General features: G+C 35.2%; 1 protein-coding gene across 2 annotated transcripts; it reads left to right on the forward strand.

Moving 5' to 3' along the window:
- Window positions 1-556: 556 nt before the first annotated feature.
- On the forward strand, window positions 557-26,426 carry LOC306870936 (sushi domain-containing protein 2-like). 2 transcript variants are annotated; one of them, XR_013784297.1, is made up of 16 exons: window positions 557-615; window positions 762-967; window positions 1,084-1,282; window positions 2,281-2,429; window positions 2,787-2,954; window positions 3,795-3,969; window positions 6,327-6,528; window positions 6,721-6,806; window positions 7,811-8,079; window positions 8,573-8,716; window positions 8,787-8,945; window positions 9,451-9,699; window positions 10,706-10,984; window positions 11,829-12,009; window positions 20,916-21,012; window positions 25,823-26,426. XR_013784297.1 is itself a non-coding variant. In XM_079418539.1 (15 exons), exons 1-15 carry the CDS (start codon window positions 889-891, stop codon window positions 25,881-25,883), a joined length of 2,484 nt encoding a protein of 827 aa, XP_079274665.1. In that variant the 5' UTR covers window positions 787-888; the 3' UTR covers window positions 25,884-25,989. The 2 variants fall into 2 exon arrangements, 1 of the variants encoding a protein (XP_079274665.1); XM_079418539.1 differs by lacking the exon at window positions 557-615 and having other exon boundaries at window positions 787-967; window positions 11,829-11,996; window positions 25,823-25,989.
- The last annotated feature ends 1,076 nt before the right edge of the window (window positions 26,427-27,502 follow it).

Below are 27,502 nucleotides of genomic sequence, written 5' to 3' on the forward strand. Positions count from 1 at the left end.
GAATTAGGCTACTTTATGCCTATGCAAGTCATTTATAATTTTTTTTTTTAGACTTTCGTGAATATTCATGATGTTTCTTATTAATATGCTTTTAATTTATGTTTGAGATCTCCGTAATGAACTCTTCATTAGGTTTGCACTTTAATTTGCTTTTTAGAAGATCCTTGTAAATAAATATATCATCTCTATATACCAATATCTAATTCAGTGTGTACAGAACAATTTCTGCATTTAACAATTAACAATGCCATATTTCATATATTTTTATTGAAAAAATTACTTCTAACAATATATACACTAATCAAAAGTTTGAATGCACCCATTTATTTACTTAATGTACATGCATACTATTTATATAATATTTATATAACATGCTTGTATGTGTATTAAGTAAATTAAGTTAAAAAAAAATCTTTAAAGATGCTTAAATTTTATAGCAATATATTCACTGATCTTTAAAGTTTATTTATTTATTGTTTACTTGTTTATTTCAAAGGACTTTAATTTTGAAGCTCTATTTTGGGGGCATTCCCGTAATCGTCACACATACACACACACACACACACACACGCATAACTGGTGTGTGTGTGTGTCCCAAGTCTAAAAGTTGCAGAGGTACGAGTTCAAAACTTTACAATCCTAATGCATGTGCACGTGTAATGATAATGCTTTGCACAGATAGCAGCATTAGAAGAAATAAATCATGTGCACACTTCAGGAGTTTCATTTATTGCCTCTTGCCTGCAGACTGCGAGAGAGAGAGAGAGAGAGAGAGAGAGAGAGAGAGAGAGACCTTTGTCACAATGTCACCATGACTGAGAACCACATGTGTTTCATACTGTGTCTGCATACGACGCCTTAAGTTGATATTAAAACATCTCAGAAACAATGTTGCACAAATATAAGGACAAAATCCACCTCTGTATGCTCATGGTGCTGCTCCTTCAGCTGTTATCCAGGACTGCAGGTAAGTTCTTTGTACATGTAGGCTACTGGAGTAATAACCTAGTGCTAGTTTTCTTATTAGGCTTCAAAGAAACCTAGAAAATGCAATTGCATGAATGTGTCTCCTCCATTCTTCAGCGCAGTCATGTGCCAGGAGCTGTGGAGAGAAGCTGAACACATGCTCCTGTCATGCAACATGTGAATCTCTGAGGGACTGCTGTGCTGATTATAAACAGTTTTGCCTTGACATTGAGCCACACTCTGGATCTTTGCTGGGAGGCACAGACTTTAAAATCCTCAACGCTACATTTGAGCAGAACATTAACCTCACTTGCAGGTAAGAGTGCCGGAAATCTGTTCTCAGAAGCACACAGATCTACTGTTCATGAACACTGGAGACATTTGAAGTTCCTTGCAAATATTTTTATGTCACAACACACTGTGTTTAAGTATTTGTTCAATAATAAAAAAAAATCCTATTGGGTCACCCACGAGTACAAGTCTTAATGCTTAAGCATATAATGAAATAACTTCCAAATGCATATGATGTTTTGGAATGACAAACAAACAAAATGAGAGTTTTCCGTAAGAATACATTTTCATGTTAATCACATAGCAATTAAGCATGTATATATGTATGTGTGTATATATACGTATATATCGATTTTTCTTTTATGCCAAAAATCATTAGGTTATTAAGTAAAGATCTTATTCCATGAAGATATTTTGTAAATGTTCTACCGTAAATATATCAAAACTGCATTTTTGATTAATAATATGCATTACTAAGAACTTAATTTGGATAATTTTATAGGTGATTTTCTCAAAAAATATATATATTTTTTTTTGCACCCTCAGATTCCAGATTTTCAAATAGTTGTATCTCGGCCAAATATTGTCCAATCCTAATGGAAAGCTTATTTATTCAGATGTATAAATCTCAATTTCCAAAAAATTGACCCCCATGACTGTTTTTGTGGTTCAGGGTCACATATTATATAGAAATACACTCGCAAGAACCGAATACTAATGCTCAATGTTCAGCAAGCATGTATAATTTTTTGGCATTAAGGGAGTTTTGGCTCAAGGTTTTGATCTTGATTATGTTCCTCCCAAATCCTCAAGGACAAAGTCTGAGTTTACAAGGTTTATTTAGCACAACAACTGGCTGTGGTGAAGGCTGAATGAGATAAGATGGAAGGGTTCTCATGTTACTGCCACTTACTGCTGAACTGTTTTGTATTCCTCAGTCGCTCTGAATACAAGTGCATGCTAAATTAAAAAGTGTTTCAGATATGATCAGTGCTACAGTGCTGAGCACAGTGTGTTTCACAGGTTTAACTCAGAGATTCTGACGGAGGGCTATGTGGATGAGAGCGGAGTGGGTCACTGCATCACTCCTCTGCTCTACGAGTCGGGCTGGATCCCTTTTGAGGTGTCCACAGATGGAGTCAGCTTTGACAGATCAGGACGGTGGCTCTCGGGTGAGCTACAGAAATCATAATGCACACTGAGGGAAAGTCAATGAAAGTGTACCTTATTTGCATACTTATTATTCATCAGTGAAAGTTATTCCAAATAATCTGATAAAATGCATGCAGTTTTCCAAAGTATTGTGAAATGATTTGTTAACCTTGGAGATATTCCTTTCTAGAACATTCCTTCAGTCTTGTTCTATATCAGTTATGATAGTATGGTTATTGTGTAGTGGCCTGATTAGATATTGTTGTCAGACCTCATGAGGCATATGATACTAACACAATTTCACTATAATATGTTTGTTTTAATGTAAATGAGAGTTTCTTTTTAAGATAAGATTGATTGATGCTCTGATTGATTAGTCCACCACAGTAAGCTGGGTCCTGTTTACAAGATCATTCTGGTCAATGCCACACAATGGCAGTACTACGGCACTCCTGGCGTCAGCGGGGATTTAAAGATGATCTGGATCTCATCTCTAATAAAGGCAGAGAGAGTCAACATCGAGCTGTGGGGTTACAATGAAACTGGTTAGCACATCCCTCCATCCCATCCATTCTGTAATTCTTTCTGTCAGTCCTTCTTTTTGTCTGCCTTTTGTTCTGTTTTTCTGTTTGTCAGCTGTTGTGTCTTTCTGTCTGATGGTTGTTACTATTTGTAACTAATTGTGTACTACTTGTGCAATAATAATAATAATGTTGTATCGTATTATTTCTGTCTGTTGTTCTTTCTGTCGGTTGTTTGTTTTGTCATTTTGTCTGTCAGTCGTTCTTTCTGATGTTGCTCCTTCTATTATTTTGTCTGTCAGTCGTTCTGTTAATCTGTCTGTCAGTTTTTTGTTAGTTTTTTCCTGTCAGCTTTTCAGTCTGACTTTCTGTCTGTTGCCTGTTTGTTTAGTTTTTTTCATTCTGTTATTCGGTCGGTCGGTTGTTCAAAGCTAACTCCATGCTTCCTAATAATATCTCTCAAGGGTAACATGTAGAGCGTGAAAAATAATGGTCCTAGTACAGAGCTTTGAGGTACTCCATACTGCACTTGTGATTGGTATGATACCTCTTCATTCACTGCCATGAATTGATGGCGGTCAGATAAGTATGATTTGAAGTGAACCATGCCAATGCACTTCCTCTGATGCCAACATAATTGTCTAGTCTATTCAAAAGAATGTCTGTCATTCGTTCTGCCCTTTTTTGTCTTTCTCTCTGATGGTCAATCTGTTGTTCTATCTGTTGGCGTTTCTGTTTGTTTGTCTTTCTATTTCTTTGTCTATGTATATATATATATATATATATATGTCTGACAGTCTGTTGATCATTATGTATATTGAAAATGCATACAGGAGATAATGTATTATTTTGATAAACTAACAGGAGAGGCGTATTCTGCGAACTGGGAGGCGGAGTGGAAGTATCTGTACACCGTGGGCAGAGATGTACCCAACAGTGGAGTTTTCAGTTTCACTCCACAGATCGCAGAAAAACCATTCTTCCTTTGGGACCTAGGGAGCATACGGGTCAGCCCCAGCACTAAACCAGACGGAGCCCAGTAAGAACTTCTATTTGTTAATATTAGACATGCACAGTTTTGGGAAGGTTACTTGTTTGGAAATGTAATAGGTTACAGATTACAAGTTACCCTATTTGAAATGTAATAAGTAGTGTAAATATTGTAATTCATTAAAGCAAGTGATTACATTTGATTACTTCTCAATTAATTTCCTAAATGTCTAACAAATGTTTTCAACTGTTAATCATTTTGATATATTTAAGCTAAACCAGACCGGCTCAATCTTACAGTAGACTTTTGAAATTCTTCATCACATGAATTAAGATCATAAAACATTTAATTTTAAAGCACAGCAACCAAAAAAATCAAAAAATCTTTTTACCTTACGATCGTTCTGAGGTTAAATACGGATTTGAAATAATAACAAGATAGTTTCCTGTCATAGTTGTGCAGATCTTTGCACAACTATGACAGGAAACACTGGCATCGGTATCTTAAAAAATCTGTAAAAAATAAAGCATATACATAAATCCAAATAGGAATTAAAACAGTTATCAAATAAACATGTGTCCTATTCTGTGTCCTAAACTCCTGAAACATTGGTGTCTCATATTTTAGAGCAGTCAATGCAATTTAGGAAAGAAATCAATCAAATCTGCATGTTTGAAAACTATTCAGATGTAACCCCCCTTTGTAATAAGTAACTGTAATTTAATTACACTTTTTTCTCAGTATCTCTAACAGATTACAGTTACATTTATTGGTAACACTTTAAAGGGTTTGGAAAAGTATGGAAAAAAGAAAGCAAAGAATGGAAAAATATTTGTGTTTGCCCCTGTTTAGTCTTTTTTAGAATAGAAAATTAAAGGTTAGTTCACCCAAAAATGAAAATTAGCCTGTGTTTTACTCACCCTCAAGGCATCCTAGGTGTATACGACTTGCTTCTTTCAGACGAATCCAGTCGGAGTTATATTAAAAATTGTCCTGGCCCCTCCAAGCCTTACAATGGGGGTAAGCGGGTGTTTGTTCTCAACAGTCCAGAAGACGTGAAATAAAGGAGGCCTTGTGGGACACGTTTTACTATGGATGCACGCACTTTTTCACATCTTCTGAACTGTTGACAAAAAGCACCTGCTTACCCCATTGTAATGCTTGGAGGGGCCACGACAATTTTTAATATAAGTCCGATTGGATTCGTCTGAAAGAAGAAAGTCATATACACCTAGGATGCTTTGAGGGTGAGTAAAACACAGGCTAATTTTCATTTTTAAGAATTTAATGAAAATAAATTTATCATACAAGAAATGAGGTTTCATGGCAGCTGTTTAGTGATTATTTAGTGATATTTGAGGGATTCTGTATGTTGTCACTTTGAGAAAAGCAATGACAAAAACCCTGAGAAAAGTAAACATATTTACAGATGACTTGTACTATATACCAAATATAAAGCTGAAAATAATGCTCTTATGAACCATTTTATGTTAAATGCGGTCTGAAAAGTCTTTTGAAATGGAAAATGTGTAGGATCCCTGACTTTATTTTTAGGTGTTCTTGTTACATGTTACATCTACTTACTATTAGAATAACAATAAATTATGCATAATTACATGCAAGTAACCCTAAGCCAAACCCTAATCCTAACCCTACCCATATAGTAAGTACATGTAGGCCTGCTTTCACAGACAGGGTTTAGACTAAGACAGGATTAGGCCATAGTTCAATTAGGACATTTGTGACCTTGGACCACAAAACCAGTCATAAGGGTCAATTTTTTTAAATTGAGATTTATACATTATGAATAAATACTCTTTCCATTGATGTATGGTTTGTTATGATAGGACAAAATTTGGCCGAGATACAACTATTTGAAAATCTGGAAACTGAGGGTGCAAAAAAATAAAAAATATTGAGAAAATTGCCTTTAAATTTGTCCAAATGAAGTTCTTAGCAATGCATATTACAATGTATTTTTGGCTATTGCTACAAATATACCCCAGCGACTTCATATTTAAGTAATTTATAAACATGCCTTAGAAAAAAACATTACTGGTGTCCATCTTGAGACAAAACAAAGGCACTGATTTATTTGAAGAATAATCAGTGCAAGTATCTTTCAGTTGAAAGAGCTCAGAATTACATTTTTGTCTAGGATTAGGCTTAAGCCTCGTCCGTGAAACCGGGGTGTAGCTAATTAATATTACTCAGTACTTAAATGTATAATTACACTGTAACAAGAACACCTTAAAATAAAGTGTAACCCATTTATTTTGTAATAAAATTATGTAATTCTGTTTCATGTAACAGTATTACTATTTGTTTTTATAATTAAATGGTGTAAAATATTATGGTTCCAGTATCCAAATGTTTGAACAAAGACATCTTTTGTGTGTGTGCAGGAATGTTAACGCCATGTGGAGTGGAGCGCATGCGATTGCCTGGCATCTTGAGGAGGCCTTCAGGAAGGACTCTGCAGGCTGGGCCCTGGAGAAGTGCATCAATTGGGATAAAGAAGAGAAAGCAATGCCCAACTTCCTGACTGAGATCACCGATTGCCCCTGCACACTGGCCCAGGCCCGCGCTGACACCGGAAGATTTCATGTAGGTGTAGAGCAATAAATTAATTGTTTTAAACACCAGTGTGCAATACTAGCAACATCATAATTATTTGAGAATTCCACCAATTTATATTTGTAATCATAGATGCATTGGTAAAACAGCTTTAATTTAGCTGTTAATCTTCAAGTGTCTGTATTAGAGCTCCTTTTGATGAGTTGTGTGTTTATTTTTCAGACTGATTATGGCTGTGATATCGAGGCAGGTAGCTTCTGTGTTTACCATCCAGGTGCAGTTCACTGCGTCAGAGCCATTCAGGGCAGGTAATGTCAAGTCACCTTTACTTCTATAGACACAGATTCTATATAACACCGATCGTGTCAAAGCAGCTTAGTGATAAACATCAAGTATGGAGGACTTAACTATGGAGATTTACTATTTACTTAACTGTAGAGATACAGCAAATTCTGCTGTACGAGAATAATAGCTCGAGTCAGTTCAGCATACACGATAAAACAAACTTAACTGTGATCGCAATTTATCTCAATATATTAAGCATAATCATCTGCAATATTTGCCCACTGGTTATTTATCCTGAAACAAGCCTTTCGCTTTAATCGATGCATTTTCTGCCCAATGGTTTGCTTAATTTACCTGGCAAAACATTATGGAAAAAGCGATGATCTGAAAACACCGGCAAACAATTTGGAGATTAGCCATCTCTATTGAAATATTCTGCTCAAATATGTCTTCTCAAATGTAAATTTTTGTCTTTCAAATGGTTGTTTGCGCAAAATATGTGAGCAAACCATGCAAGTTGATGTTCTCTTGGTTTGTGCTTATGTGTGACTTGATTTATGCTTATTTCATTATTTTAATTACCTGTGGCAGCTATGATTTATTTAATCTGTGTGTGTGTGTGTGTGTGTGTGTGTGTGTGTGTGTGTGTGTGTGTGTGTGTGTGTGTGTGTGTGTGTGTGTGTGTGAGTGTGTGTGTGTGGCACACTGTGGCATAGAAAATTGATTTTAGTGTCATTTTTATTAATTATTTAAAATTCAATTAAAAAAAGAAAATGCAGATCATCTATACACAAGGTTGTAAGTACATTTTGTAATTTACTTACCCAATATATTGATTTATCACTAATTTTATTATTATTTTATGTTGATATCAATGCATGTGTGTAAATTAGACAATAATAGAATAACAAAGTAGACTGTAGACAGTGTCCAAAACATAACTTATTTTATAACGTATTCTCATTCATGTAAATACATTTAATTATGTGTGTTATATTTAGTCTGTTGATGTATTTTTCTCTTGCAGTCCTGAGTATGGTGCGGGTCAGCAGTGTTGTTATGACAGCACTGGAGCTCAGGTGCTCACGGGGGACTCTATCGGGGGCAGCACCCCGGATCGAGGGCACGACTGGGGCGCACCGCCATACAAAAAACCACCCAGAGTTCCAGGATGCTCTCACTGGAAGTATGATGTTATCAGCTTCTACTACTGCTGCCTGTGGTCAGACAACTGCAAATACTACTTCACTCACCGCCCGTCCAGTGACTGCAGAACATATCGTCCTCCTAGAGCCGGTAAAGAAAATATCTGTAATTATTTAATTTGATTGTTTAATGCTTTTTATTTTATTTTATAATTTTATTTAATGCTTTTTTTATTTTATAGTTTTATTTAATGCTTTTTTATTTTATTTTATAATTTTATGTAATGCTTTTTATTATTTAATTTGTTATTTTGAAGTTTTATTTAATGCTTTTTATTATCTTTTATTGTATTTTAGTTTATTTGATAGTTTTATTTAATGCTTTTTATTTTATTTGATAGTTTTATTTAATGCTTTTTATTTTATACTTTTATTTAATGTTTTTTTATTTTATTTTATAGTTTTATTTCATGCTTTTTATTTTGTTTTTATTTTATTTTGACGTTTTATTTAATGCTTGTTATTTTATTTTTTATTTTGTAGTTTTATTTCATGCTTTTTATTATAAGTTTTACTTTATTTTATAGTTTTATTTAATGCTTTTTATTTTATTTTATGTTTTAATAATCCCTTCTTTTCATTAGCTGCTGTGCTTGGTGACCCCCACTTTATGACATTCGATGGTGTGACTTTCACCTTCAATGGGAAAGGAGAGTACATTCTGGTTCACTCCTCAGACTATCAGCTGTCTGTTCAAGGCAGGACTGAACCAATGAAATTTGAGAATGGTGAGTTCTGTGATCTTCTGTATTAAGGATGGATTGAATCAGACCTGGTCTAAGAAAACTGTTCTTCCAGGTACTGTTGCTATGGCGACACGACTCAGTTCAGTGGCCATGAGGGAGAAAGACTCTGATGTCATCGAGGTGCGTCTCGGAGACCAAGTAGATGAGCTGCAGGTCTTAATGAACCAGCAGGTGCTTTCCTTCTCTGAGCAAAAATGGATCGACCTTACGGGTAAGACCAGTTTATTTATCCTCTCAAAGTCAGCTTTACCTAAGCACAGTTTAGCAGAAGTACAAAATATATATTTTCTTTTAATTCAGCATCCAATCAGCATATTAGAATGATTTCTGAAGGATCATGTGACACAAAAAAATAGACTAATAGCTGCTGAAAATTCAGTTTTGAAAATTCAAATTGTAATAGTATTTGACAACATTACTGTTTTTACTGTACTTTTTTTTTCAAATCAAATAAATGCAGTCTTGTTTTTTTATAAGAAATTTATAAAAAACTCTCTTTTCAGAGAGAGTAGGGAGTTTATTATAAACAATGTTTGCAAAACAAATTAATATATTAAAATATTGACAATTTATCATTTACATAAATGTAATCATTGACCTTCATATTTTCTGTTAATACCGTTTAATGTTAATATTATATCTGCAGGTGTACAAGACGAAACATCATGATCTGTTATGCTTGGCAGGCTAATTTATGTTACTTGTTCTTGTTCCAGGTGTTTTTGTGTTTTCCCCTAAAGCCACTAATGTGACGGTGATGTTTCCGTCGGGGACGGGGGTAGAGGTCAGGGCAGGTCAAGGGGTCATGACCCTTACCGTTTTACTGCCACATGACTTACAGAACCACACGCTAGGGCTGCTCGGCACAATGAACGACGACCCTGAAGATGATCTGACCTCTAGTAATGGAGAGATCATCCCTCTCAATAGCAGTGCACAGGACATATTCACCTATTGTGCTGGATGTGAGTAACTGCGGCACTTCTACATTATTTCACTGCCAGTTCAGTCAGTGCGTGAGGAAATTGAATGCAACCGAAATTACAATTTATACTGCTTGTCATCTGATATCATTTACTTTATTAACGTCATCTGATAAATGTGCTCTATTTATGAAAGGCTCCGTCTGTTGTAAAGCTACAGTTTGCTAATTCAAAGCCGTTTCATATTCATTTTGTGACTGTTCCATGTGGCTTCACAGATTTAGTCTGTCACATAAATACTGTAAATGCAGATGTGCCTTTATTAAGTGTTTTATTGTTATTTTTATTGTGTTATATATATATATATATATAACATATATATATATTAGTGTTATATATGTGACCCTGGAGCACAAAAGCAGTCTTAAGTCGCTGGGGTATATTTGTAGCAATAGCCAACAATACATTGTATGCGTCAAAATTATCCATTTTCATTTTTGATTAGTAATATGCATTGCTAAGAACTTCATTTGAACAACTTTAAAGGTGATTTTCTCAATATTTAGATTTTTTTGCACCCTCAGATTCCAGATTTTCAAATAGTTGTATCTCAGCCAAATATTGTCCGATCATAACAAACCATACATCAATGGAAAGATTATTTATTCAGCTTTCAGATGATGTATAAATCTCAATTTCCAAAAATTGACCCTTATGACTGGTTTTGTGCTCCAGATCACATATTTATTTAGTTGCAATGAAAAAATCCCAATTGCTGTCTACACGTTTTGTCTATGAATAAAATATTGTTATAAAAGTCAGATCTTAAATGGATCTGAGTGTCATTGAAGTTCTACATAAACTAGGTGAATTAGATTTAATTGCACCAGAACAGCAGTACAAGCAGAAGCAATTAAAACTGCTCTGTTTTTGAGAGCAGGATTTCATTTAATACTGTTTTAAAAACACGAGGATACAAAGTCATTTGTACATTTTTAATTTCACCTATAGTTGAAATTTTTTTTCCTCATGTGTTTTTCTTCTACAGGGGCCATTACGAATGAGACTTCACTCTTTACTTACGACTCAACCTACCTCCTGAATGAATATTACTATGCCCCAAAGCACGATCCGTCTTTCATCCCAAACTTTTCCGTGACTGAAGACCCAGAGGACCCCCTGCTGGAGCCGGTGCTGAACCTCTGTGCCGGAGAGGGGGCTTCGTTCTGTAAATACGACGCACTAAGCATGCGCAGTCTGGAACAAGGCAATGCCACACTGCTGGCCTACCGGAGCCATACGTCCACCAAGAAAGCTCTAGAGCCTGGTGAGGGGAGCAGTTGGGAACCTATTGTGAAAAAGCTTCATATACTGTATATTTAAATTTTTTTGCAGGATTGGTAATTACAGTATTTTCTTTCCCAGACTTTTATGTGTGTGATTTATGCTCCATCTCACCAAAATACATTTTATAATCCGTGTATTTCTGGCCCTAAAATCAAATTGGATGAGCCACATACTCATCAGATGAATTATGTATTCATGCATACATTATTTCTACATCAAATGACACCACATACTACCTACAGCTGATAGTCAATGAAATGACTAATGAAGCACATTTGATTGAATAATAATAATCATTTGATCATTTTGGCTAATATTGCATTTAATTTTCTTGCATTAAACCTAAAATACACATGATAAAATTACTGCAACTATAGTTTAAATTTACAACAGACTTTTTGTGATGTATTCAATTTTAATTTTAAATATAAAAATATATTTTAAAATTAGATTTAAATTTAATTAAATTTTATTATTTCCTCTAAATAGGTGCATGCTGTGGTTACCTGAAGCTTGTATTAGTGCTTTTAAGATTTTTACAACATGCTCATATACAGTAAGTCTTATCAAATGTTATGCATTTATAACTGGTTATGAGGATAAAGACCAATGCTAGCATGACATAGTGACGTCAAAACAACCTTCAGCTGTTTGCTGATATTTAACAGCATCGTATGCAGATTAAATACCAGCGGCATAATATTAAAAACATGATCTTTGGCCATATCTCAGTTATAAAGCATTGGAGACTTGCATATCATCTGACTGTTATCTGTATAATATCTCTGTATCGTTTTGTAACGGCTGTGATTTTGTGATCTCAGTGCAATCCTGTGGTTGGTTGTCACCACCTAACCACGGTCAGAAGGAAGGAACCTTGTACCTGGAAGGGGCAACGGTCACTTTCTCGTGTAACAGTGGATACAGTCTCTATGGGTCCCAAGAACGCACATGTCAAGCAGGCGGCGAGTGGTCTGGAGAAGATACACACTGTGTGGCTGGAAAGTGAAAAAGAAAATCCTGTGATGAATGACTCGCAGACAAGTTGTTGGAAACCACTAGATGGCAGTGTTTCCCTTTTTAAAGTTCATATCCTCTTGAGATACTACATTTACATTTACATTTATTCATTTAGCTGACGCTTTTATCCAAAGCGACTTACAATTGCTATATATGTCAGAGGTCGCACGCCTCTGGAGCAACTAGGGGTTAAGTGTCTTGCTCAGGGACACATTGGTGTCTCACAGTGGATTCGAACCCGGGTCTCTCACACCAAAGGGCATGTGTCTTATCCACTGCGCCATCACCACCCCCCTAAATGGCTTTAGTTGGTCATAATAATAATAATTAGTTTATTTTATATAGCGCCTTTCTGCAAACTCAAGGTAACTTTACAATATCAGAACAGATAAACATCCATCAGCATGAATCCGATCATACAGTCAGAGATCAGAGAAACAAAGATATGTTTTAAGGTAGGTTTTGAAATCTTGTAACGGAGAAACATCACAGATGTGTTTGGAAATAGAACAGAGTGTGTGGCCAGAGACACAAAACACTAGGTGATGCTTTTTTTTGTTTGTCTGTTTACTTTTTCCTCCATATTCCATTATGAATAGATGATCTTACATATATAAATCCAAAAATTGCTGTTTCTACCCTCTAAAAGTTTTTTGTGCTTTCAAGGCTGCATTTATTTGTTTAAAAATAAAGTAACTTTTAAAAGAACTGTTTAACTTTTTTTTAACCTCTTAAGACCTGAGAAATATTTTTAGGAAAAATTTAAAATATATATATATATATATATAGATTTTTTTTATTTATTTTTTTTATTACCAAACTTTGTATAAAGATGATTCTCAACTATGTTATAACAGAATGATTCGATATACCTTTTTTTCTTTCTGCAAAATGTGTGTAAAATACCCCGTAAATGGGTTTTCTCATTATATACAATGTATCTATGAACTAAATCTAATTTGCATATTAATGTGTTTTTGGGGCAACGTGTAATGAAAAAAGAAGTGTAATAATGGGAGTAATAATTTACAAGATTTTCATAATAATACATAATATTTCATAGAATATTGAAATATAATTTATTTCCCTATTCATTTGTTATGTCTCCCAAAACCTGTAATAAACATGCTTTTAGTCCCGATGTCCTCACATGAGGGCATGTATGAAATCAACATCCTGTTTCGTAGCAGAAGGTCATATTTTGATTTGAAACCCCATAACATTTTCCTGAGATGTTGATTTATGACACACCGTTTAAAAATTAGACAGATTTAAATAACTACAAAATATTATCATATTTCCATAAGAGTGTCACTAAGTTAATTTCAGACATATTTGAAGACAAAGGAGAGTGAGTGGTCATGGTGAAACATCTATTCTAATATGCTGATTTGCTGCTCAAAAAAATATCATCAGTGTTGAAAACATTTGTGCTGTTTGATATTTTTTGGAAACCTTGAAATATTTCTTTCTGGATTATTTGATGAGTAGAAAGTTCAAAAGAAGTGCAGGGCCTCCAGAGGTGTCTAAAGAGACTCGTCTGGTCAGACAGACCGGTGCATTGATCTGTCAGTCGTACAGACAAACCTGGATGTACTTGCGCTTGTTAACTCATCAGAGCAGAGCGGTGTACTTCCTCTCGATAGGCATCTTCAGGATGGATCTGTTACGAATCTGATCTGGACTCTCTCCATCAAACACATGAAGCGTGTATCTGCTCCACAGCTGCAGAGAATTCATTCCCCGCCGGCTCGCTGGCCTTTCTGGGGTTCGCTGCGTAACCCGAGAGCCAAAACAAAGCAGCGACCCGCTTCACAAAACACACCGGGCCTGTGAGCCATCATCTCGCACTGAATTTACTGAATGCACGCTATTGCGAACATGTTGGATAATTCATACTGGGGAAAACTAATAAATAAATGCAGTAGTGTTGGTGTTCAGCCAATGCTTTGAAGCTTGTCGTCTGTCAAACGTGATATTGATCAGTATTTGCTGGTAGTAGAAGAACATTGTGTACAGTGCACTTTCTAAATCAATAAAGCATTATTATCTGCTTTATTGATTAATGATCATGGAGTTTATTATCTAACTTGATAATCACAGTTGTGAAACTTTCAGATAAGGGATTTTCATTGAACTCACAGGTTTGTGTAGGCGCTCTTTTATTACCGCAGCATTACTGCAGGCCGCCGCCATCACTCACAACTCATTATTTATCATCAGGAAATTGTAGGAGAGCATTTTTCCTGATATCTGTTTGCTTATAGACAAGGCACCGCTGCGGTCAGATTATACTCTTAAAAATAAAGGTGCTTCATGATGCCATAGAAGAACCCTTTTTGTCTAAATCTTTAACATCTGAAGAACCTTTATGTGTTCGTTGTGGTGAAAGAAGGTTCTTCAGATTAAAAAAAGGTAAGAAAGAGATGGTTCTTTGACTGAATCGTTCTTTGTGAAACAAAAAAGCGTTCTTGTATGGCATCGCTGTGAAGGAACCTTTATTTTTAAGAGTGTGTGCTCAGGGGTTTATCAAACGTTTGGCACAAACACTGATTTTAGCAGGCTATTTCCCTACCTGTTTCTCTCTGCTTATTCTCACTCCTCTTTTCTTTACCTTTTTATCCTCTTTCATTTTAGGGTCTTTCATCCCTCTTCACCAGTCTCATTCTCTCTTTTCTCTTCACCTGTCTGTTTCTCGCTCACTCCAGTTCACTCTCACCACGAGCTTTCTCTTATTTACTTGTCATTCACTCCTTTTTACCTGTCTCGCTCTCCCTCAACTTTCTCTCTCTCCCTACTCTTTTCTTTAACTGTCTTTCTTTTTCCTATGTTTTTACCCTTGTGTCCATCTCTTGGTGAATGTGTATCTCCCTAATATCACTACCATTTTCTGTCTTAATATGTCTTAGTTGTCTGTTTACCCGTTTCTCTCTTCTGTGTTTGTGTCTCTTCTTTGCATGTCTTTCATCCCCCTTTATTTGTCTTTTTCTGCCTGTCTTTCTCTTTTAAACTGACTCTCTTTTCTCTTCACCTGTCTTTCTGACTCTGCACCTGTTTCTCTCTCCCTACCTGTATTAATTTGTTCTTACACCCTGTCTCTCTCTCTCTTTTACTTGTCTTCTGCTCTGCTTTACCTTTATACCTGTACCTTTTCTACTCTTTCTTAACTGTCTTTCTCTTTCTACACGTTTTCTCTTTGGTTTTTTCTCTATCTTCCTAAATGTCTCTCTTTCCCCACACTGTAAAAAAAGTTGAGCAAACTTAAAAGTTTAAGGCAACCAGCTTCAGCAGATTTTTGAGTTTTCTCAACTTCTTGTTTTAAGTTTATTCAACAAAAAGTTGAGAAAACTCAAAAATCTGCTGAAGCTGGTTGCTCAACTTGTTTACAGTGCACCTGTCTTTCTTGCTACCATTTTTCTGTGCTCTCAAAGTCTTTCTCTTTGCCTCTCTCTTTTATTTACCTTTATCTTCTCATTGCTTGTTTAACATTCATCTGTACCCCTCTTATTATCTCTATTCCTGCCTGTCTGTCTCTCCTTTGTCTCGTTTCTCTTCACCTGTGTTTCTGACTCTCTACCGTTCTCTCCTTCCCTTATACCAATAATTCTCTCACTTTTATATGTATATTTCATACTTATACTCATTTTTGAATTCTCTGCCTACCTGTCTCTCTCGTCTTTAACTGTCTTTCTCTTCCTACACATTTTTCTCCTTTATATATCTCTCTCTCCCTAAATGTCTGTTTTTATGCATCTATTTCTCCCACCTGTGTCTCTTTCATCTTCACCTGTGTCTCTCTCCCTACCATCTCTACCATTTTTCTGTCCTCTTAACAGGTCTGTCATGTCTGTCCTTTATCTGTCTGTCTTCCTTGCTCGTCTTTACATGTCTTTAATCCCTCTTACCTCTCTCATTCTCTCTATTCCTGTCTTTCTCTCCTCTTTAACTCTATTTTCTCTTCACCTGTCTCCTTACTTGTCTCTCCTTGCCTTGTACAACTTCATTCACCTGAACATTTAAGAAAAATAATATAATCCTTTTTTTACATTACAGTAAAATTGCACGTTTGTATTTTAAAATGTAAAGCTGTCAAGGTTTTATTTAAAGCTGTCAGTGAAGCCCTTAAAGCTTCACTGTTGTTGACAGCAGCTGGTTTATTATAAGCGCATCTCATTACAATTTTGGAAAGATCGTTGGCACATGTTGGGTTCCTAAATGCATGTTATGAGCAACCTAAACTCAGAGCAGATGTAGAGATGGAGTTCATGTGGAGCAGCATTTAGTGCAAACTGAGTCGTTCTGAGACACTAGAAACACTGGATCATGCTGCTTGCATGTAAATGAACACAGTGCCGCGCTTCACCCTGAAACACGCAGGACATCTCGCAGCTTTTGTGATTTGATAATCACACTAAGCCATATTTCAATTTTAATTGCGATTTAATCAGTGAGTTTCACCTTTGACAGGATTTCCCCTCTCTTCTCTGAATATGAATGTGTATTATCAGCTACTAACATCCACAGTGTTGTTCATGAGAATGACATGGGACCAGTTTGGTGGGTTTTTTCATGTGCAAAAGTAATTTTTCAGCTGTCATAAAGGATTCGCACAGATCCGCTCTAGTTAACATGAAAGCACAACCTTCAGATAACCCCCCTCCATGCATGTACATCTTTTCATTCTCACGGTATGGCCATATCTGTTGCTCTTGAGCTTGTCTATAGTCTTTATCTTTGATTTGAAAGTCGGCCTTCTAGACTGGTGCTCTTAAGAGCTGACATGTGTCGTAGTGAGCTCAGGGCTCAGGGCTCCACCTCCACTTGAATTGATAGTCGCACTAAACCTCTGTTTACTCCCATGATGCAAGACAATGTAGGGTCTCAGCGATCTTATCTGTTCCTCTACTTTCCCTCTCTCGCTCTCTCCTTCTCTTTCTTTTGTCTTGCTACTGGTTGATAAAGGTTGACATTCTAGCCCACATACCCCTCGAGCATGTCAGCAGCGCTGGGATCAAAGAGTTGCCCGGGCCTGTAATTGACTTCCCATTAAGCGCTCTGAACCCCCAGCAAATAACCCTCAACGGTTAGTTATTTGCATGCATTCTAGCAGAGTTCATATTCAGAGGAGCAAAAAGCAGCAAGGTGAGGGTGAAATGAAGTGAAAAGTGCAGGTTAACAAAAGGACAAACATGTGGCATGTGCAGGGCTGCAACCAACAATTATTTAAAAAATCTGTCAATTATTTCCTCGATTAATCATCATTTCAAACATCTCTCAAAGAATGTGTGCAGAATTTCTCAAGTATAAATCAGTGATTTTTACTAGTTAAAGAAATGAAACAAAATCATTTTTTTACAGATGTAATCAAAAATGGCTATTTTTTCCGGATTAGATGGATATAATGTTGGTAACTGCTTTATAATATAATTATTTGATTTTTTTTTCCACAGTAATCTTTATAAATGGTCTTCTATTTTTGCAAATTTTCTGTTTTTATGAAGAGAAGAGTTCACCTGTCCGGTGCTCTTTTTGCAATTTTTCTAAAAGTACATAAAGTACACAAAATATGACAACATCTACTGTATATACATTTAAAATAATTAATGCCATTTTTTGCAGATTGATATTTTTGTTTAAACCATCAAAAGAGCTGCATTTATTTGAGCTATACATTTTTTTATAACATTATAAATCTTTTTATTGTCAATTTTGATCAGTTTAAAGCATCTCTAACTGTATTTTCATCACACACAAACACACTCAATTTAATGTGTACAATTGATTTTATATATATATATATATATATATATATATATATATATATATACATACATACACACACACACACACACACACACACACTCAATTTAATGTGTTCAATTGATTTTATATATATATATAAATATATATATATATATATATATATATATATATATATATATATATATATATATAAAACTAGAAGTGTGTTTAAAACCTGTAAATACACAAGTTTTGACAACAAGAACACAATTTTATTATTATTATTTTTTTAAATGGTATGCATTGTTCCTGTTGAAGGACCCAGCTAATCTGTAATGAAATTTAAGGTTTATTTTTCGTAAATTTGATGACCAATTTTATTGAATTGACGTTGCAGCCCTAGTTTTGAGAGTTAATAGCACTGTTTTGTTGGGTCTGACCTCGTGAAGCCCATCTGGACTCTGTGTTTGTATAAGTGTGCGTCACTGCTCTGCAGATGCCCTGAGTCTCTACATATGGCACTGATGCTGTACCGCTTTGTCCAATAACACTGGTTATAACTCTCTCCGTAAAGAGGCACAAGACGGGAAAAAGAAGGCTATAGGGAAGCAAAGAAGTCGATTAGGAAGAGCAGTGGATGTGAAAAAGAAATCATCTCTCCAAATTCCAAGTACAGAGAGAGATATTTATTCATAGAGGACACTCAACATATGAGTGCATATCCCAATGAGACAGTCACAGGCCTGGGAGGATGCAGAACGGCATGACGAGAGGGGGCACAGAGAAATGACGGACACAGCCGCCAGTGAAAATGCATTGTGACAGATTGAACTCTGCTGCAGAGAGAGTAGGAATATGATGCAGAACAGAACTGACAGCGTGAGTGTAGCAGCTAACTTGCTCTTTTTCTTGTTCCCAAGGCAACGTGTCATCAGCATCGGTCCAGGTCACCTGCAGCCCTCGGCTGCATTTGAGGGGCTAGAAAAACATGTGCAAAAGCAATGAGGTCTGCACTGTTGACATCACTACCTTGTCGACTCATTACAGTGCAGCAAAGACCGTACTGTAAACATTATGAAGTGACACCAGCAGGAGCTGTGGGTTTTAAATGCGGAGTATTATTAGTGCTGCTTTTAATTGCTCATAAATTTGGGATCGGTAGGATTTTTTAATTGTATTTGAAAAAAAGGATCTTATGCTCACCAAGGCTGAATTTGGTGGATTAAGAATACAGTAAAAACTATATTGTGAAATATTATTGCGATTTAAAATATATAAACCTTTTCTGTAATAGTAATAATATCTTGTAATAGTTTGAAATATAATTTATTCCTGTGATGGCAAAGGTGAATTTTCAGCATCATTAGTAAGTCTTCAGTGTCACATGATCCTTCAGAAATCATTCTAATATGCTGATGTGGTGCCAAAGAAATGTTATTATTATGAATGTGCTGCTTGATTATTATTATTATTTTTTGTGAAAACTATAATGGGTTGTTATAGTTAACGGAAACTAAAACCATAAAAAAAAAACTTTTTCGTTATTTTAAATAAACTTAAAATTAAATATAAACGTTATTTCAAAGGCAACATGTCTCATTCTGATTTAGTTTAGCTTGATCTACCGAAATAATATAACTGAAATTAAAACCGAAATCAAAAATAGTTAACTAAAAAAACAGACTAATTAGACTAAAAAAACAGAAACTAGAAGAAAAGCAAAAACACAATACAAAACTTTAACTTAAATTCAAATGAAAACAGAAAGCATTCAAATATAAACTCATTTAAATAATTTACACAAAAAACTACAACAGTATCTAAATGGTACTAAAATCTTAGGATTCTTTGATGAATAGAAAGTTCAACAGGTGTTTTTTTAATAGATTTTTTTTGTCACATTTGATCAATTTATTACTTCTTTTAAAAAATGAAAGTGTATGGACACCTCAAATTGTATGCCTTTAAGGAGAACTGTGCCATTACTTTTGTAAGTCGTCTGACTGACCTGATCATACACTGTTAAAAAGATGCATGATACGTCTCCACTTCCTTCCACTATAGAAAAGAGAAGCCAAAACGTCTCAGTATGGTCACTGTTGTCTTGAGAAAATGACACCACACCCCATTTTTACAGCATCAAATAACTAACTAAATGCAAACTCATTAGAAAAACTAGAACTTGGACATACATCAGCGTGATAAGAATTACCTAAAATAATGGAAACCATCTTTGGGAAATTTTTTTTTTTTTTTTTTTTTAGGTTTGGCTCATGTCCCGTTTGATTACATGGAGAGGCCAGGGTTTATGAGCTGAACCGCAGCCAGCCATCATGACCATCGAAATGATTTGGCTTCACTTTTCAGGACGTGTGCTGCACACTTGGACCTGATAATAAAACAAGCAAATGAAACCTCAAAGACTTGCATTGAAAGAGTGTCCCAAAGCACATTTAAGAATGTAATTGCTGACTTGGAGTTCCTTCAGAACACCTTAAGAATGCCATAGAAACAAGGTTTATTAGATAACGCATGCACATTCCTCTCAATGGGACTGGTTCTGATCAACCTGTGTTCAGGCGCTCTTATGTACAAACATGTTCATCCTGCAGTAATATGTCAGCAAAAGCTAGAATAGGATTATTACTTCGGGAAGATCTCGGGACATTAAAGGCTGTGCGTGTTTGTGTGCACGTGTCCTTCAGCTTGCTTTGGATTTATCCAAAGATTTCTCCAGTGTCGGAACAACATGCGAAATGCACCTGGTGAAAATGCTCACAAATTGTTTAACCAAACATGTCTTCCGTCCTGTTTGACATGTCAGGAATTTAACCTGGGGCCAGAAGAGACTTGTGGTTCTAATGAAGAACACGGTTTCATTTGCATTGGAAAGCTCCACTCATGATTATTTATCAAGAGCACTCAACTGACTAAAATGTGAAGCAGGTTTGGATACTGCTTGCCAGTTGTTGTATTCCTTCAGTTACATTTGGTAATTGCTAAGTATTTAACTTGAAGGATGTACTAAGTTACATTGGTTAAGGGTGTCTGCCAAATGTATATGCACAGAATGCAAATGTTGTGTAATGTTTCTCACAAATGATTCATTATTAATTACTAACAAATGTGTATTGACACTTTATTTACAGATAATACGTTGGCCATTGTCTTGGGGAGTGTTGGTGCGGTGTTGGCGTTGGCTGTCATGGTGATAGCAATCGTTGTGTACACAAAGAAACAGAAGAAGTGAGTACAAATGTGCTTTTGTTGTACAAATGTGACCCTGGAGCACAAACCAGTCTTAAGTCGCTGGGGTATATTTGTAGCAATGGCTAAAAATACACTGTATGGGTCAAAATTATCCATTTTTCTTTTATACCAAAAAATCATTAGGACATTAAATAAAGATCATGTTCCATGAAGATATTTTGTAAATTTCCTACAGTAAATATATCAAAACTTAATGTTCGATTAGTAATATGCATTGCTAAGAACTTCATTTGGACAACTTTAAAGGCGATTTTCTTAATATTTAGATTTTTTTGCACCCTCAGATTCCAGATTTTCAAATAGCAAATAGCTAATCCTAACAAACCATACACCAATGGAAAGCTTATTTATTCATCTTTCAGATTATGTATAAATCTGAATTTTAAAAACGTGACTGGTTTTGTGGTTGCATTTGCAACACTGCAGATGTGTTGTTCATTTGTTTAGTATTAGTATTTTGAATATTTGTTGAAATCTTAACTATTTAAAAAATACTTTGGGGAAAAAAAGTAAAATCTGTCATTATTTACTCATTTGCTTGTCATTCAAACCCTATCAATGAGTCTGAATATGCCTAGTTCAATATTAAATATACCAATAAATAACTATATATACTATACCTGTGAATAGCTAAAATTATAAACTACTACGCTCACCAAGACTGTCTTTATTTGATCAAAAATACAGTAAAAACATGTTGTGAAATATTACTACAATAACACTTTTTCTATTTGAATATATTTTAAAATGTAATTTATTCCTGTGATGGCAGTTCTGAATTTCTTCAGTGTCACATGATCCTTCTCAAATCATTCTGATATGCTGATTTTCTGCTCAAGAAACACTGAATATTATCAATGTTTGCGCTGCTTAATGTTTTTGCTACATTTATTGCTACAAGAAAAGCATTTATTTGAAATATATTTTTATAAAATTAAAATTAAAAATGTCTTTACTGTCTCTTTTGATTAATTTAATGCATCCTTGCTGAATAAAATATTAACTTCTTAAAAAAATATTTTTGAGTGATATTGTAACTGTATGTAGCACTTTTGAAATAATCTGTTCATATTGAAATTGCGTGGGAAAAAATGTGCAGGACAATTCTCTAAGACATAGTCTTTTGTGTAAAAAAATGATCATGATGTTGCATAAATACTGTATGACAAAAGATAATTTTTTCAGCTTAACTATTCCTTTAAATATGCCAGTCAATATTTTCTAGATTTGTCTCACAGAAAACTTGAGTTACTGCAGTCAAACAGGCTTTTTCTGCTGAGAGTAATTAATGTGACAGTGTCACGCAAAAGTGTCACATTTTGAAACGACTGAAATGTTTGCTCATGTCATATATAATCTTGATATATGATAAAGATGAACTCCTAAAGCTCACCTGGGCCGGATACATCTCATATATATGTTCTTCACAGGAAAACCCCCCCAGACATGATAAATTCAGCTGTTTTCTGGTGTAAACGCATGATTTTCATTTTACTGTTAGAGATACATATATATTTTTTAAGTAAAGTCGGTTTAAATAGGGATTACATAATTATTCTCAACAACAACAACAACAAAAAATAGATGTTAACTGACTCTTCTCAGCTAACCTTTTCCGCCCCCCTCTAGTAATTTCCCCCTCCTTTCTTCTCTTTCCCCGGTTGTAAAGCCTCTAGCTGTCAGTTAGATCATGTCTAGAGTTTCAGCCATGGGGGGTAATATGTCTCACCTGCCCCTCATAAACCCATCCCTCTTTCATCCTGTGGGGGAAGGTAATCAGAGAGTGCACACCTGTATGAGAGAGATGTACCGCTGCTCTCCTATCCTTACAAATGCGCTGATAAAACTCAAGGCATCACACCAACACTGATCCCTATATTTGTGGTTATACAGGCAAGTAATCAGGGCCTCTCGTTGTATGCAGGTATATGTGTCACGGGCACATTACTAATTCTAGTTTTTCTGTCTTCATGCTGGGACACTTTAAATAAGCGTTCAAATATGTAAACTCTTCACCCAAGACACAATAGTTGCCTTGCTGTCTACTGCCTACATAGAAGTGGAACTTCATAGGAATTAGAATAGCACACTTCACAAAATGCAATAGATTCCAGTAGAGTTTGACATTTACATGATACTGTCACATAAAAACTCAGTTATTTTTACTGGGTATGTCCTATTCTACAGACAGAATTAGAAGAGCTGTCTTGGAAAGGATTATAATGGGTTGGTAAGGGGGTCTATGCTGTCTAGTAGGTAGGCAACTTGAGATGTTTTGGAACAGAGCTGTTGTTTATTTTGTTTTATTTTACTTTCTTTCTTTCTTTATTTGCTAGCTATATTCGTAAACCATTTTTTCATCATCACTCATTATATTGGTTAATAAATGCATTGAAAAATGTCTTTGAAAAGAAATCTACAAATGAAAGCATCTGTAAAAGGCAGAGTTGCAGTTAAGATTGTTATTGCCGTTATTAGCTTAATTTAAGAACAATAGAGCTCATCATAAGTGTAAAACACTCTTTTACTATTCTTCTGAGGAAAATATTTGTCAAATATTAAGAAATGAGGATAGCAAAACATGTACACTGAATTGCATGAGAAAAAACAATTCTATATAAGGTCAAATATTTCTAGAACAAATATTTAAGCATCCTTAAAAGATAAATCTCCTGGAGACGCTGAATTGCTTGTTTTCAGAGAAGTATATGTTTATCCCATTTTCCCATAATTTTTTTATTTTAAGAATAAACTAATACATTTTGATATATTTCAAATTAATAATAATAATAATTTAAAATATCTATCCATTCTCTATACCAATTGTGGTATATTAAGATATATTCTTTGAAAGCAAGTCTGAATAACTCAAGTATTTACATTTTTTTTTATTTTTTAGGATGGATTAGATGTTTAGGTCATTCTTTATATTAAGTGTCTCTTAAGGTATAGTTCACCCAGAATGAAAATTCTGTCATTAATTACTCCCCATCATGTCATTCTTAACCCGTAAGACCTTCGGAACACAAGTTAAGATATTTTTTATGAAATCTGAGAGCTCTCTGACCCTCCATAGACAGTAAGGGTCCTACCACGGTCAAGGCCCAAAGATAGTACAGAAATCGTTAAAGCAGTCCATGTGACATCGGTGGTTCAAACATAATTTTAAGAAGCTATGAGAATACTTTTTGTGTGCAAAGAAAACAAAAAAACGACTTCATTCAACGCTCACTCTCCACCGTGCGTTTTTTCTTTGACTACTGCTTGTAAAAGAAAAATCAAAGAAAAAAAAGTTGTGTATTTATTGTATCCATGTTGTATTTCTAAACAATTTGACTGCTATAGAGGTGAGATGCAGTTAAGGTTAGGGACAGGTTTTGTGGCATGTTAAGATTTAAAGACGGATCAACAGTGATTTAGCTTGATCACAGATAAAAATACAATTCTGAAAAAATTTCTGTTACTTCCACTACACTTCAGTTCCTTCTTTGTGCTCACATGTGTATACTGTGATTGTGTGTGTGTGTGTCTGTCTTTATGTCGCCACATATGTATCTGTGTCGGCATCGTTGCGTTCTTTTGTTCCTCCTTTCTTCTGTGTGTGCACGTGTGTGAGTTACGTTCTTACCTGACCCAGACACCCTGGTACTTTCCAGCGATTGGGTTTCCCAGCAGGCCTCAGCAGGCCTTTCTCCCTCCCATTGCAAAGTCATTAACACACACACACACACACACACACACATACTCTCTGATGTGCTTTTACGGTTCCTCATTCTGGTCCTATCACACATCAACATCAGAGCAGGGGCCGGGGCCCGCACAGGAGAGATGGTTATCTCTAAACACTTTTGCCCACTGAACATTTACTGTTTCTTATAATTATGAAGACTCATGGAAATTAGTTTATATAGATGCTGCCGAATTCACGCTGAATATTTGAGCTTGGGTCAGAAAGACAAATCGCTTGTATCTAAAAGAATTGTTTCTGATTGGATAAATCGGTTCTTCTGCACCTGAAGTTTACTTACTAGATACTTTACTTTATTTTGGTCCATTTTTGTTTGATTTGAAGCTGTCTGTATGCTGGGGTGCTCCAGATGTACATATAAAAGACACCGCCTTCAAACTACTTCTCATACCGTTGTCTGTTGCGCATGTGATTTATACATACAAGAAAAAGATGACAGTCTTAATGAGCTCTTGGAATGCCATATAGAAAACGCCTTGAGGATGTTTCTGAACATAATGGTGCGGACAGATCCAAAGAGCCAGGACTCTCTGTACACCTGTGGGTAGCCAAAGGGAGGAGATCTGTGTGTGTGTGTGTGTGTGTGTGTGTGTGTGTGTGTGTGTGTGTGTGTGTACCTAACCATTTTTTTGGGGACAAATTTGTACCCAAAAGTGAGCTAAACCTGACAAAATCTCCAAAAACCTCCCTTCGGGGACATCCTCATTTGTAAAAGGGGTATAAAAATAAAGCAAACTTTTTTTTTTATATATATATATATATAGTAAAAATGCAGAAGGTTTTCTGTGAGGGTTAGGGTGTGGGTTAGGATTAGGATTAGTTTATAAAATCTTTAATTATCTGTATATAAAAACAATAGAAGTCTATGTAATGTCCCCATTTAGATAGCTGTGTTTGTGTGTGTGTGTGTGCGCGCAAACATGTAATTTCAGTGCTTGGAAGTCTCTTTATGTGTTTCTCATGTATTAATATAGCCATTCTGATGTTTGATGATTATTCATATTAATAACAGTTATGTTTTCTTTTTTGTTTTTTCAGAGCGGCGAGGAAACCTGAAGATGACAAGGTGACCTATCAGCAGCCTGGGTCACATCTGTGATGCTCATCAGAGTGTACATCCTTGTAAAAAGATTTTATTAACAGTGTTATACTTGTTTAAGTCTTATGTTTTTAATTTAACATTCTATGTTTTAACATTAATTTTTGTCTGTGGACAGTAGTTTAGTGTGTGTCTTGACTGATGTGTCTGCTGATAATGTAAAAAATCTGATGATCAGATGAGATTAATGGCTGCCTCTAGAATGGTCCGCCTGGTCTGTAACATTGACTTATACCGCTGTTGATGCCGTTAAGTTGATTTTAGATGTGTGTTGTCTGGCTGTGAACCACAAATTAGAGACTCCTCCTCGTCCTGAGGATAGTAAACAATAGATCTGTTCCAAAACCTATTCAGGTGCTCATTTTAAGGCATCATAGAAGTGTTTCTGAAAAAAAATGATGACGCCTTCTATAAAAAAAAAAAAAGCTAAAATATCACAGGAAAAATCACAGATAATACAATGCACTATGGTTAATAAATGTAAGTAGCACTGAACTGTAAAAAAATTATAATCAATAAATCGTGTCAGCATGTTTTTCCATTACTTTAACTCATCAAATTAATTTAATTTTGAACTTAATTTTTCAAGTTACACAAGAATCAACTCGTTTTTTTCTAGTCAGTTTAATATAATTTAATTTGAAATGATTTGCAAAGCCACTTAAAAAATGTAATGCAGTAATAATAATAAAAAATTAATCAAAATAAAGTAAAAAATATATATATATTTTTTTTTATAATTTTGCTTACACCTTTAAATATGAAAAACATGACCTTTAAACATTGCAAAAATATATCTAGTGGTGTTTTTTTTTTGCTACACATTTGCTGTTTAGGTCTACCAAAATTATATACAGATGTCAACTAACTCTTGCATCCAGTATATTATATTCATTCGTATTGGAAATGCACTATTGTTGGCAATATTTCTACACATTTTATGATTATTGGAGTGGTTTAAGACATGTGAATGTCAGCCTCTTTTTCTTTTCGCATTTAGTGTCATGTGTATGTGTGTGTGTGTGTGTGCATGTTTATGTGGTTTATGAGGACACAAATTTGTATAATGTCATGGGTATGACAGAGGTATTACAATTTGAAGGTGGTTTATGAGGACATGTCTCCGTAATTCAAAAGGCTTAAAAAACATACTAAATGGTGTTTTTTTGAAAATCTAAAAATGCACAAAGTCTCCTGTGAGGCTAAGTTTAGGTGTAGGGTTGGTGTAGGGCAATAGCACACACAGTTTGTTCAGTATAAAAACCATTACGCCTATGGAGAGTCCCCATAAACCACAAAAACCAACGTGTGTGTGTGTGTGAGAATTTAATATTTTTGCTCATTTTCTATATGCTTCCAACAAGCGTGTTGTATTCTAAGATACCACAGTTTACCATTGAGCCACATCCACAACAGTTAGAATACTGTTTCTAGGGCAGTTGCCTAAGAAGGCACCAATCAAGGCAGCTCACTATGTTTTTGAACAGAGCTCAGGTGTGAGTCTTTTTTAACATCTTTTTGTCTACATTTACATTTCTTCCAGTTTGATTTTGAACTAAAGCCTCATACTGTGTTCATTTTATCTCATTTTACACACACACACACACACATACCACAGA

This window comes from Barbus barbus (genome assembly GCF_936440315.1).
Source record: "Barbus barbus genome assembly, chromosome: 6".
In the NCBI taxonomy this organism is placed as follows: Eukaryota; Metazoa; Chordata; class Actinopteri; order Cypriniformes; family Cyprinidae; genus Barbus; species Barbus barbus.